The sequence below is a fragment of the Pundamilia nyererei genome, unplaced genomic scaffold, assembly GCF_000239375.1.
Source record: "Pundamilia nyererei isolate P.nyererei 1_Seehausen unplaced genomic scaffold, PunNye1.0 scaffold00059, whole genome shotgun sequence".
NCBI lineage: Eukaryota > Metazoa > Chordata > Actinopteri > Cichliformes > Cichlidae > Pundamilia > Pundamilia nyererei.
The window spans coordinates 1840256-1852058 of record NW_005187460.1 but is presented as its reverse complement, the minus strand read 5'-3'; the positions used below and the strand labels follow the sequence as shown (position 1 = coordinate 1852058).

The following is an 11803-nucleotide window of genomic DNA, read 5'->3' as shown; positions in this document are numbered from 1 at the left end:
TATCTATCTATCTATCTATCTATCTATCTATCTATCTATCTATCTATCTATCTATCTATCTATCTATCTATCTATCTATCTATCTATCTATCTATCTCCCAGCAGCAGAGTTTGCGTCTCCCCATCACAAATGTGTCAACCGCTGGTGTCTCGGCCCTGACTCCCTTGCCACCAGAGCTCAGGGAGCTGCTGCGGCAACGTTTGGGGGCGCTGGAGACCCAGCTCCTCCGGAAGGTGGCTGAGCTGGAGGAGGAGAAGAGCCAGCTCTACAATGAAACAGCAGCCCACCGCCAACGCACCGAGAGTGCGCTCAATTCCCTCCTGGAGAGGATCACAGAGCTCGAAAAAAGTAAGTGATACAATGGGTGCTTGGAAATTTCATGGCAAAATTTAATGCCAAACTTTTTTTTTCCTTTTCCCCTTTTTTGTTGTCTGCTGGATTTAGAACTCATTAGTCAATCCCTGTGCACTTTTCTGATAATGCAAGTAAAAGTGATCCTTTTCTCAGAGCCATTCTCAGAGAAGTTCCTGGTCTTGAAACTAAGGCTTGGAAAGCAACGTTGAATGCTTAATGAGTTTAAGAAATGTTCAAGAGATGTCCACACTCCCGGGTATCACTTTGATGGTACATGTTAAAATACCACAAAATATGTCTGCTGGAAGGAAAGCTGTTTTAGAAGATGATCCCGCCACTCACCTATTTCCTGTTGTCCCCATGCACCCCGCTAAGGTTTAGCTGATAGAGTCAGGGGTCTGATACAAGCTATAGATTTGGGTAGCTAAAGCTAATTGCTCAGATGGGCAGTGGACCGAATAACACAACCGCATGTATGATATTGCAAGTCAGTACAATAGACCTTCAACAAATGCTACATTGTGAGACTTATTTAGTTCAATTTATATCAAATGTGTGCCAGAGAGATGTCGATTCAATTCCACAGCGATTTTCAAGGCTGTGGCGTGGTGTTGTTGTGTCAGTCGGATTTGTGAAGATTTTTACACTGGTGATAGCTTGGTATCATCTGCCCTGTGCATTAAAGTAAAATATGCAGTATTGACTTAAAGCTCAGTGCACATTTTTAGATTTTACATTTCACATTCTAATTCTGCAGGTTAAATTGATTTGACCGGTTCAGCAGTCAAACCAATTTAATTCTAAAATGGTCTGCATTGTAAAGCCTTATTTTAGTGCTAAAGTTGTGCAATATAACCAGAGGAGTTGTGGTTTTTAGCGGTGTATAAGGCCAGAGTATTGTGCTCAGCACAGGTAAAACTCTAATTCCACCACTTTGAAAACTGAAATGTGTTACTTTCCTGCAAATCAACCACAAAATCATATTATGTGTGATTTTCACAACTATCCTTTCCTTTATGTAGCTGACCAACAGCTAAATAATTAACTCCAAGCTTTGAGTTTGAGCAGAAATGAATTAAGCGAATTGGAGCACTAACATAATAACATTGGAGGATGAAAATTTGTGCATTTACAATTGTAAAAGTTGAAATTTCATACAAATTTTAATGGAAACAAATTGAAAATATTGTAAAACCTGTATTGATGTAACTTATGACAGAACAAAGATTTTTTTTAAAGGATATTTTTAAACTGACAAAATTGAAATTGGATTTTTTTTTCTAAAAAAGAAAATGCTAATCTTTCCATGTGATGCCAACACAGTGTTTACAAATTTGGCACAGAAGCACATTTAATGCCACCTCACATCTTCTTTAAAGCTTTTCAGCAGCTGTCAACAGCTGATAATAATACTTGGAGAAAAGGGAGCTTCTAATTTTGATCAGTCAACCCACAGAACACAGGAAAGTGTGTTGTTGACGTGCTGTGCCTTATAACGGTCTCAAAGTGCAGAGGAAGTTCTAGAGTCTCTGAATCTTTTAATAATTATGTCTACTGTAGATGATGAAATCCTTAAGTTATTCACAGTTTTATACGGTGAAACTTTTTTGTTAAATTCTTGAACTATCTGCCGGCGATGTGTTCCTCAGATTGGGAAACACCTGGTAAACAATCCTGGAGCAAGTTATGACTCCAAGGTTAGCAGTGTGTCAGCCAGTTCCCCTGTCTGTCTGCCGGTTCATGGTCAATTCAGCATTTTGGTCCAGACTCGGGCATCTCAGTAATCAATAGAACAAGATGCTAGACATTTGCGGTCCCCAGGTGATAGTTCTTGATTTCTCCTGGCTTCTCTTTTTGCGTCAACATTATTTTTTTAACTTTGTGTTTCACTAGAAGAAGATGCCACTTTCAGCTGCTCCTTTATTCACAAACGGTCACTCCACATGTTTTATTTGGCAGAGTCTTGTGTGTTTTCCCAGGGATCTTTTGCTTGTTAGGCACTCTCAATCCACTAAATTCATGTTTTACTCAAATCTGAAAATGTCCCGACCACTACAAGAGAGCTGGCCATTAGATTTATTCTCTCTTTCTCTCTCTGTCTCTCTTTGGAAACTTCTTGTCCAAATGAAGCCCGTGTGCCATTGTTACCTGAATATGAAAAAAGAAAACTTGAACTTTGAAGGCCATAGGGATGTGGTCACAGGGTGAAACATGGGATGCACAGTAGAGAGGTTGTCAATCTATCATGGTGACAACACAGAGAGGCAACCATTCACTCTCACATTCACAACTATGGCCAATTTAGAATTGTTATTAACCCCATCCATGTCTTTGGATCATGGGAGGAAGCCGGAGTACTCAGAGAGAAGTCACACAAGCAAGGGGGGGAACATAGTGTTGTACTGCACCACTCTGCTGCTATATAGGTTTTCTTTGCCGTCATTGTCACTGTGAAATTTGGTACAGATATGATTTAATAGGACTCATAAAGGTTTTTCTTTTTTTAGTTTTTCACCTACAAATCTATCAAACTCAGTGCTCATGCTACTCAGCAAATGTAGCATGCTAACATTAGGCTGTTCCAGCTCATAAAGATAACAATGCTAGTTTTTAATTGTTAACTTGCACTGTTACTCGTCATGGTTAGTCACTTGAATGCCAACATTTTAGACTAAAAAAAAGAAAAGTTGGTGACCAACTGCTGGTGTAGTCTCATCAGATGATTTTAATCTCTTGGAAAGCCCAAATATCTTCTGTGAGTCGTTTTTAGTTGGTTGGTTGGTTTTAATCATTTGTGATTGGTAATTTTAAAATAATTGGTTGAAGTTATTGGATGCTCAAGCCATAAATGTTAGAAGACAAAAACAGTGTTTGTACAACACTGTCATCAGTGCCACTGTGCTGTGACTGAATGAAGTCAAACAAGGCCAGCCTGTTGGCATGTTGGATGCTGACATGCATGTCCAAGCCGTTGCTACAGCTTTGCATGCCTATGAAAGCACCATCTCTGATCTGATTATCCTTGGTGGAAATCTAACTGGATAGAGGTGCAACCTCCGACCTGTGCTTGTGCTATTCTTGTGGTAGCCCCCCACCCTGCAGCTGTTTCAGCAGGACAATGCCTGCCCCCACTTTGCCAGAATAGCACAGATCTTTCTAAATCAAGAACATATCCAGACAGTTTCTTGGCTATCATTTAGTCTTCATATGGTTCACTGAACATGTCTGGGACCTGCTGGCCCAACGTGCTCATTAGCCACACAGAGCGACCACTGCACAGCTGCAGGCTGCACACATCCAGCAATGGAGAGCAATTCCTCAACAACAGATCCGGACACGTGTTCATTCCACGAACAGATGGGAGACAGTTTGCATCACCTCCAAAGGAGGCTGTACCTCATATTAAATATCTTGTATGTATCTTGTAGTGACTGTCTATGAAACCTCTTCCCTGTTTTAGGCTAGAATTATGGTCCCAAATTTGTGTCTATCTAAGATGTTTCAGGCTTTTCAGGGTGAAGGATCATGAAAACACAGAGGCAGCAGCATGCACTGGCAGTATGCCTAGGTCAAATATTGACTGGTTAAAAAGTTGGCTTGAACAGGAAAGGGAAAAGTGAAGAGCAAGAAACATAAAAAACAGAAATGCAGTGGGACTGAGTGGAAAGTTGTAATTGTTTTTCAAAATCAGTCCACTTCACTGCAAATACATTTTTCATTTCTTATGACTTCATCAGTCTTCTCCACAGCAAAGGTTAAGATAAAAGAATAACAGCACAAAGGTTCTACAATTGTTCTACATATTTTTGAAATTGCTCTTAATTGGCAAAAAGCAAAATGTGGAAAATGGATCTTTAAAGCTCTGCATTTCATCTTTGGACTACCAAGACAGTAGCAGTGATCTGTGTGACAGTGACTCACACTTTCTTATCTTCTTTTTTCTGTTGTCATCCTCAGAACTATCAAGTCGTGACACACTAAAAATAACTTTGAATATATTACATTAAGTGTTCCTCATCTATCAACAGATAATAATGCCTTCAAGTCACCTGAGGATTTCAAGGTGTCCCTTCCTCTCCGTACAAACTACCTGTATGGACGCATCAAGAAGAGCCTCCCAGAGATGTACGCCTTCACTGTCTGCATGTGGCTCAAGTCCAGCGCTAGTCCGGGAATAGGAACTCCATTTTCATATGGCGTTCCAGGCCAGGCCAATGAGATAGTCCTCATTGAATGGGGAAACAATCCCATTGAGCTACTAGTCAATGACAAGGTAAGTCTATTGTGATGAACTTAAATTTCACCATTTGCTCATGCTGCAGAGTAAATCCTTCACACTGACCTGATTTTCTGAAGACAGATGCTCTAAATCCTTTAGTATTTTCCTGGCAACACAGCTGGCTCTAATGATGGGCGTAAATGTGGATCAGCAAAGACACTAATTAAATGCAAAGAATGAATAAGAATGAGCCGGCTTTGGGATCCAAAACAAGCACATAGCTTCTGTACGTACATGTGTGCACAATAACGATACAGCCGAGAAGCAGTTCGCTGACCATTAGCTCTGAATATTTAATTTTGCTCCTTATAAACATTTAATACCATCGACCCACATTTCGCTCACACCCGCGAATAACAGTAATTCATTAGAGGAGTTGTGCTGCCACATGTGCTCATCTGCTTCATTGTCCTCTTTGCTTTCTTTGGAGGTTATATTGTAGTTAAACAGTGTAATCGCAATTAACCCAAAATATAAGAAAATGTTAAAAAACAAATAAACTTTTATCAATATTTAATGCAATTTTGTCATAAAGCAAAAGACCTGTAATTGTTTTATTGATGAAAGACACAATTTTGAGGCTAAATGTTGCTTTCTTTGTGATGGGTTCAAGCTTCACATCACATGGAAACTTGGGAGCAAAGCTTCATGGGAAATAAGTTCTTAGTGTAAAGCTAAGAACACACATTATCCAATGTAGTACTTAACACTTCTTTGTCTTATGATATCACAGCTCATTGTTGTAATTGGGGAATTTTATGATAATATTTTCCTGCGTTGGAAACAATCATAGTCCCACTATCTTGTTGACTTGTGGTGTTACTGGCACAGACAGGTCTACCCACAGTTTTTCCTTCACTATGCATTATACATGTGTTCAAGTCAGGCAGATAATAGAAAGATGGTGGGAGAAAATGATGAGAGTATGACTGAGAAAAAGAGGGAAAGAGGGTGGAAATTAAACAAGCTCTCGAGGTGATGGAGCAGTGTAAGAAGGAGTTGGTAAAGAGAGGGGAAAAATGAGAAGGTGCCAGAAAAAAAAGAAAAAAAAGGAAGTTAGGAAGTGAGACAGAAAGCATGAGAGCAGAAGAGAGCGAGGAGAGGCTGGTGAATATGATAACCGTATGTGCAGCAGCACATCCATGTGCTAAACTTGTTCGCAGTGATAACAGGGCCCTCTGGGGCACATTGTTTATGCTGTTCATTTGGCAGCATACTGAGAAGAAAGCAGAAAGCTGCCTCGACAGTATTAAAAAGTGCAGCGTTGTCTGTATTATGTATTTGTACTTGGTTATGGGGGGAGAGAGCGTCTTTGTTGTTATAAAGCAGCATCTTCATCATCGTATATTTTGTCTCAGAAAAAGGGGAAAAAAGTTGATTTTTTTTTTCTCCCCTCCAATGTTCAAAAGATGCCGGTGGCATCTCAATTTTTCATTCAAATGGGACTACCAGGAGTTTAATCAGTAATGGATTCAGCTGGCCTTGTACAATAGTAACACTGTTTTGTTGGCAAGTGTACAAATGTGTGATGGGTCCAGATTTTTCCAAATATCATTAAAAATTCATGCAGTTGGTGCGTTTTTGTTGGGTTGTCTGCGAAGACAAACATTACTGTAATCACTGCTGTAGAATACGGACACTTCAATGACTTCGCTCTTTCTTGCGTCACCTCTAAAAACATTTCACACTTACCTGCAGAACCTCATCAACACCCTGCTGGAGATGAGGAACAGAAAGTCCTCTGAACATTAAGTAAAACACATCACGGGCCATTTTGACATCTCATAGAGGGAAAAGCATAGATGTAGATACCAACAATGGTTTTCATTTCAGGTGTCCCCTTCCAGGCTCCAGTTTCCTTGTTTTGTCTTATAGAGAAATGGAACAAAAGGGAAACATGCATGCATTTCCTGCTATAGCGAGTCAAAATATTATTATTTTTTTGTTAAAAAGCCGAGAGGAGAATATGCATTTCAACTATGTAATAACTGCAAAATTGTATGTTTTACGGTGTGAGTGTGTCATTTGTAGTATTAAAAAATGAGTCAGTCATTCTCAAGAGTATGCCCTGTGGATATAGTGCTTTAATTCGAAACTCTGTGTCTACAAAGAATCACAGCTGGCATAAATCCATTGCTGCAGAATAATTGACGAATGTTGTTTTTTTTGTTTGTTTGTTTTTTTCAATTTTACAACCTGAATCTTTAAACAGTCCATGTGGCCCAGAATGCTCCAAATCAGACAGACTTTATAACAACCTTCCCAGTGTTCCCTGTGGTGAAGTGTAACGCCTGGTGTCCTTAACAGGGTCAATTGCTTCTGTAATTGCAAGTGAGTCGAATTTTATTTTGAGTGACTGCCCATCTTTTCGGGTTTATTTGCATCTGGAGCTACATCTGCAACTAGGTATTAGGATAAAGCAGCCCTGTAGGGTTATATAAAAAAAAAGCTAATGAGTTACAGTACACACTGATAATCCTATGTGCCGCACTGTATCCTCAGAGGACTATGATGTCATTGGCTGGTAAAATAACCGGTTGTTTTTCTTTGATCTGTGAACAAAGCATAAGAGGACACTGTTTTGCTGTTAGCTATCTGACTGCTTTGAAGGATGCTCTATCCCTTGATGTCACCTGGGTAATCTAAATTTTATATGTCATACGGCTCATGTGGGGATTTCTTTGCAGAGGGTTGTCTCTTTGAAGCCCCGGCCCTTCTAATTGGTGTCCTTGTTTCTAGCATGCCACAATTACACTTGTACCTCTCTCGACTTCTCTTGCACCCTTATACTGTATCTGCCTATCGTTGCTCCTCGTTCTTCAGTCTTCCTCACTGTGCTCACGCCATTCACACCTCGCACTTCATTCTCAATCAGGTGGCCCAACTCCCTCTGTCAGTGAGTGACGGGCGCTGGCACCACATTTGCATCACCTGGACAACTAGAGATGGTTTCTGGGAGGCTTACCAGGATGGCGAGCGTTTAGGCACTGGGGACAACCTGGCCCCCTGGCACCCAATTAAACCTGGAGGGGTGATCATCCTGGGCCAGGAGCAGGTGAGAGCAATAGAGAAGCTTTGATGGTAAAGAACAGGTGTATGTGCATGTATATGTGTGTCTGTGTGTGCATGTGTATTTTTCCTTGTGTCAATAACATCCCTGGGGGGTATTCTCCCCCAAGCTCAGCGCCAGAGGCTCTGAGCAGGGAGCAGGGAAGAGGAGGAAGAGAGGCTCTTCTCACGCTATTGTGGCCCTTTCAGTATTACCTCACTCATCCACTTCTAAAAGGCAACATTTTACCCCTGGGAGCTGTGTTAGCAAGTTATTACGCTGGTTAACTCCATGACAGCGCTATGTGTATAAATAGGAATATACAGTGATGTAAAATCTCCTCAGAGAACTATTAACTCATAGTGCATTACTTTGGAGCTTAAGGAGGAGGTGATTTTTTTCCTCACTCATACATTTAAGGTGAGATTGCTGCAGATTGCACAGTATTGCAGATTGCACAGCATTTGGATATTTTAAAGTGGCAGTACACTAAAAAGAATTTGCAGTGGGGTCTAGGGTTTTTTTTTGCTTTTGTTTTGCATTTTGATTCAAATCAAACAGAATTTATTAATTTTAATTAAAGTCTGTTTACATTTCCTTTAGAAACTCAGCTCTGTTCTCTTTCTCTATGAAGGACATTGTGGGAGGCCGTTTTGATGCCACCCAGGCTTTTGTGGGCGAGCTGAGCCAGTTCAACATGTGGGACAGAGTACTGCGGCCCGTGGACATCATGGGCCTGGCCAACTGTTCAGCTTACATGCCCGGAAACGTGGTTCCTTGGATTGATGCTAATGTGGAAGTGTTTGGAGGTGCGACCAAGGCTGCTCTGGAAATCTGTGAAGACCGTGCTTTTGATTCCTAAAAGGATCCGATGCAGGAAAACCAGTGTGGCCGCTGGGCTCTGGAAGCTAAATATTCTGACTGGTGCTTCTTTCAAATCCCAAAGGCAAGAGCACCAGCCCAACATTTTTACATATTTATGTGGTCTGCATAATCTCAAAGACTCTGTGTTTATTGGAAACACAAGTTCATGTGTCCGTTCAATTCGAACCCTTAAGACGTTAGAGGGGATTTCAAAATCGTTTGCTTATCTGAAGAAGATGTGCCGTTGCATCAGTCTGCTGTAATGATATGAGCTGCTGTCATTTCGTGTTTTCTCCTCAGTAGATCAACTTTTATTCGACTCCTCTTTGAAAACAGCTCTTCTTGGTTGCATTCCTTATAATGACAATGCTGCACTGTATTCGTAGTCGATGTGCGCTCCAAACAGGCTTTGATGTGCTGTGGAAAACCATTCCTAAGTAACATGGCAGTGCAGTACACACTGTGAGCTTCCTTGCTGTTTGAAAAGCAATGAAACAGAGAAGCCAAGGAGTGAGGTGAAATGAGGTGGACGCTCACGAGTTCAAAGTGGGCGAGAACAACCCTCGCTGTTGATTATTTTTGAGGTATTCCAACATGGCAGACTGTCTAAATATTATGCATGAGCCTGAGCAGCTCACAAGTGGCAGTGCATGCTTTCTGTTTACACACACAGTGTTGCGGGGTGTGTCTAAACAAGTCGATGCCGCTTTCTGACAACATTGCATAAGTCAGTGTGTGTATGTTCATGTGCGTGAGGCTTGTCTTGCGTGTAGAAGGACTGGAGATTATGAGGGATGGAGGACATTTTCATTCTTGTAAATCTATGTTTAATACCTCACTGCCCCTTGAGCAGCTGCCATATCCCAAACAGCTTTATGGGTGGGTTGGCTTTGCTCAGGTTAATAGCAATGTCGGACAGCTGCCCAGGACTGGCGAATCAACTGAGCTGCGGATGCCAGCTGAGTGCTCAGTGAGGGCAGAGACTGGGTTTGACCTTCAAGGACAATCCTTAATTCCTCATCTGGGTAGTAATTATGTGTGTTAATGATTGAGTGTGCTGGTGAGCAGCCCCGGTCCACTGGTGTTTCTCTAAGCCAAGTGGTTCACAGCTGATAAAATATTGAGATGTAAAGGGGAAGTCAAATGAGAGCAGCACTCTGTGGGCGTTATAAATGTTGCTGTCAGGTGGAGTTTGGTATTAATTGCCTCACACTAAGCCAGAAAAAAAGTCAAAATCGATGGATATGTTATATTAAAAAAAATATATATATAGGAAACTGATGGATCTTGTTACTGCTTGGTTAATAAAACCTTTTACGCTTTTTGCAGCTTAATTATTGTTACTTCTTGTTGTTGTGGTGGACATTTGTTTCATCTTGATTTGATTCCTCTAAGGAAACAGATATAAGAGAGGCAACAAATAATATAAACTTTGTTATCACCTCTAGGCTTTCTTTTAGTCTCCTTGTGGACTTTTCCTGACTGAGTAGATACTAGCGTAAAAGCCATTAAAAAGCTTCTACACACAGCTGACAGAACTAGGATGCAGTAGGTAACTGGACAGCACAGAATGTGGCAGAGATGCGATGGTCCACGCTTAATAGCATAAACATAAAGACGTGTGATCATTTTGTGATTGTTCTTCTTTTCGGTGTCTTTGTTAACAGTGTTTTAATGTAAAATCAAGAAATTGGATTCCAGCAAAGTGTATTTTTCTTGCTTTCTGCTCATGATTTTTGTCCATTGGCAGCACATTATGTAAAAAAAAAAAAACAGATGGAGAAATTGTTTGTTTTTTTAATTGTGAAAATGGCCTTTTGCGAAAACCATATGTGCTTTTTCTTGTGAAATTTTGGTCAGCTTTTAAGGCGCAGCTCAGCAGCACAGACGACGAGGGACACACGAAAATGCAAAAAATGTGTTTGCTTTCAATGTTTTAAAGTCCTCTTTATGTGCGTGCAGCAGAGGTTTTTGGTTGTGCACTTTTCTGCGGTGCGGTTGAATGTCCTTTTGCACCCATTAAAAGAGCGAGAACAAGTTCCCGAGACGTGATAAATTAAGCAGCAACTTAATGATGTGATGGAATAAGTGAACATGCGCTTGAAACAGTCGAAGCATGTTTTATTAAAATATCATTGCGCTGCATTAGTGATGATGTCAGAGAGGAGTGTAACCCTGTAAAGGTCATGCTCTATTATTCACTGATGTTTCTAAATTAGGAAACCTTACTTTAATCTTTGAGGGAGATTAAAAAAAACTCCTTTTTTTTACTGTAACATTTTTGGTTGCATTAATTTTAATGGAGACGTGGGTGCTTGTCCAGTTGGTAGCCATATTATTTGTAGGACTAGGATATGTCCTCTCATCTGGGCAATGAAATGTTGTCAGCAGCGGAGAAATCCTCTGGATTGGCAGACTTCCAGGTGGAAATGAAAAAATCTGCCCATGCGGATTATGGGAGCTGCTACAATGTAGGACACTGTGAGCCTTCTTCATTCTCTTCTCGACCCTGCGTGTTCTGATGCTGTCGCCACAGCGCTGGCGGAGGCGCACCAGGGAGCCCCTGTTTTTATACGAGAACAATATGAGGCCTTCAAAAAAACAAACAAACAAAAAATACCATCAAAGAAAAAATATATATATGTATGTGTTATGTTTGTTTTTTTGTTTTGCATATTCTATATTTCTGTTTCTATTTTCATTGCATTGCTGCTGTAACACTGCACATCTTGATGTTCTGAAATGTAAAGTAAAAATTTGCAGTTAAATTAAAGAATCCCACTTGCATTTACAGAAATGATGGATACACTAGTTTTTTGTTTGTTTGTTTATTTTAATATTCGTTGAGGCTCTTTTTTCACATGCCTACAGAACAGTTCGCCACAGAGTTAATGACAAAAACTCGTGGCTTCTCATCATTTCTATCTGCACTCAGCTGTATGAAGACATCAATAAAACTTTACATCTTTATGGTTTTTTTTCTTTCATTTGGTTTCTGTGAGGTGGCGCTCCATGAGAGACTTCACCAGTTGTGCACATCAGTGTCTATTTGCAGATCCCAGTGGGTTCCACTGCATATGTACTGTGTTAAGTCTTTAGTGGCTACCAACATAACAGTATTAGTGTTAGATAATCTCTATAAACACACATCTGTATATGAATATAAACTTTAGGCCAGGGACAATATTTTTCCCTGTAGTCTACTTATCACCTGGGTTTTATTGACCAGCCAAGCCACAGGTTGCTGGTAAACAGT

At 40.5% G+C, this 11803-nt stretch overlaps 1 protein-coding gene across 2 annotated transcripts in view; it reads left to right on the top strand.

Annotated features, from left to right (window-relative positions):
- Positions 1 to 11191, top strand: part of nptx2a (neuronal pentraxin 2a) — a 13790-nt gene extending 2599 nt beyond the window's left edge. The window contains exons 2-5 of one of the 2 annotated variants that reach the window (XM_005734600.2): positions 106 to 349; positions 4384 to 4628; positions 7510 to 7689; positions 8318 to 11191. In XM_005734600.2, coding sequence (XP_005734657.1) covers positions 106 to 349; positions 4384 to 4628; positions 7510 to 7689; positions 8318 to 8545 — 897 coding nt within the window. In that variant the 3' untranslated portion in view covers positions 8546 to 11191. Of the gene's footprint in view, positions 1 to 102; positions 350 to 4383; positions 4629 to 7509; positions 7690 to 8317 lie in introns of both variants that reach the window. The other variant, XM_013911238.1, reaches the window with a different exon arrangement.
- The last annotated feature ends 612 nt before the right edge of the window (positions 11192 to 11803 follow it).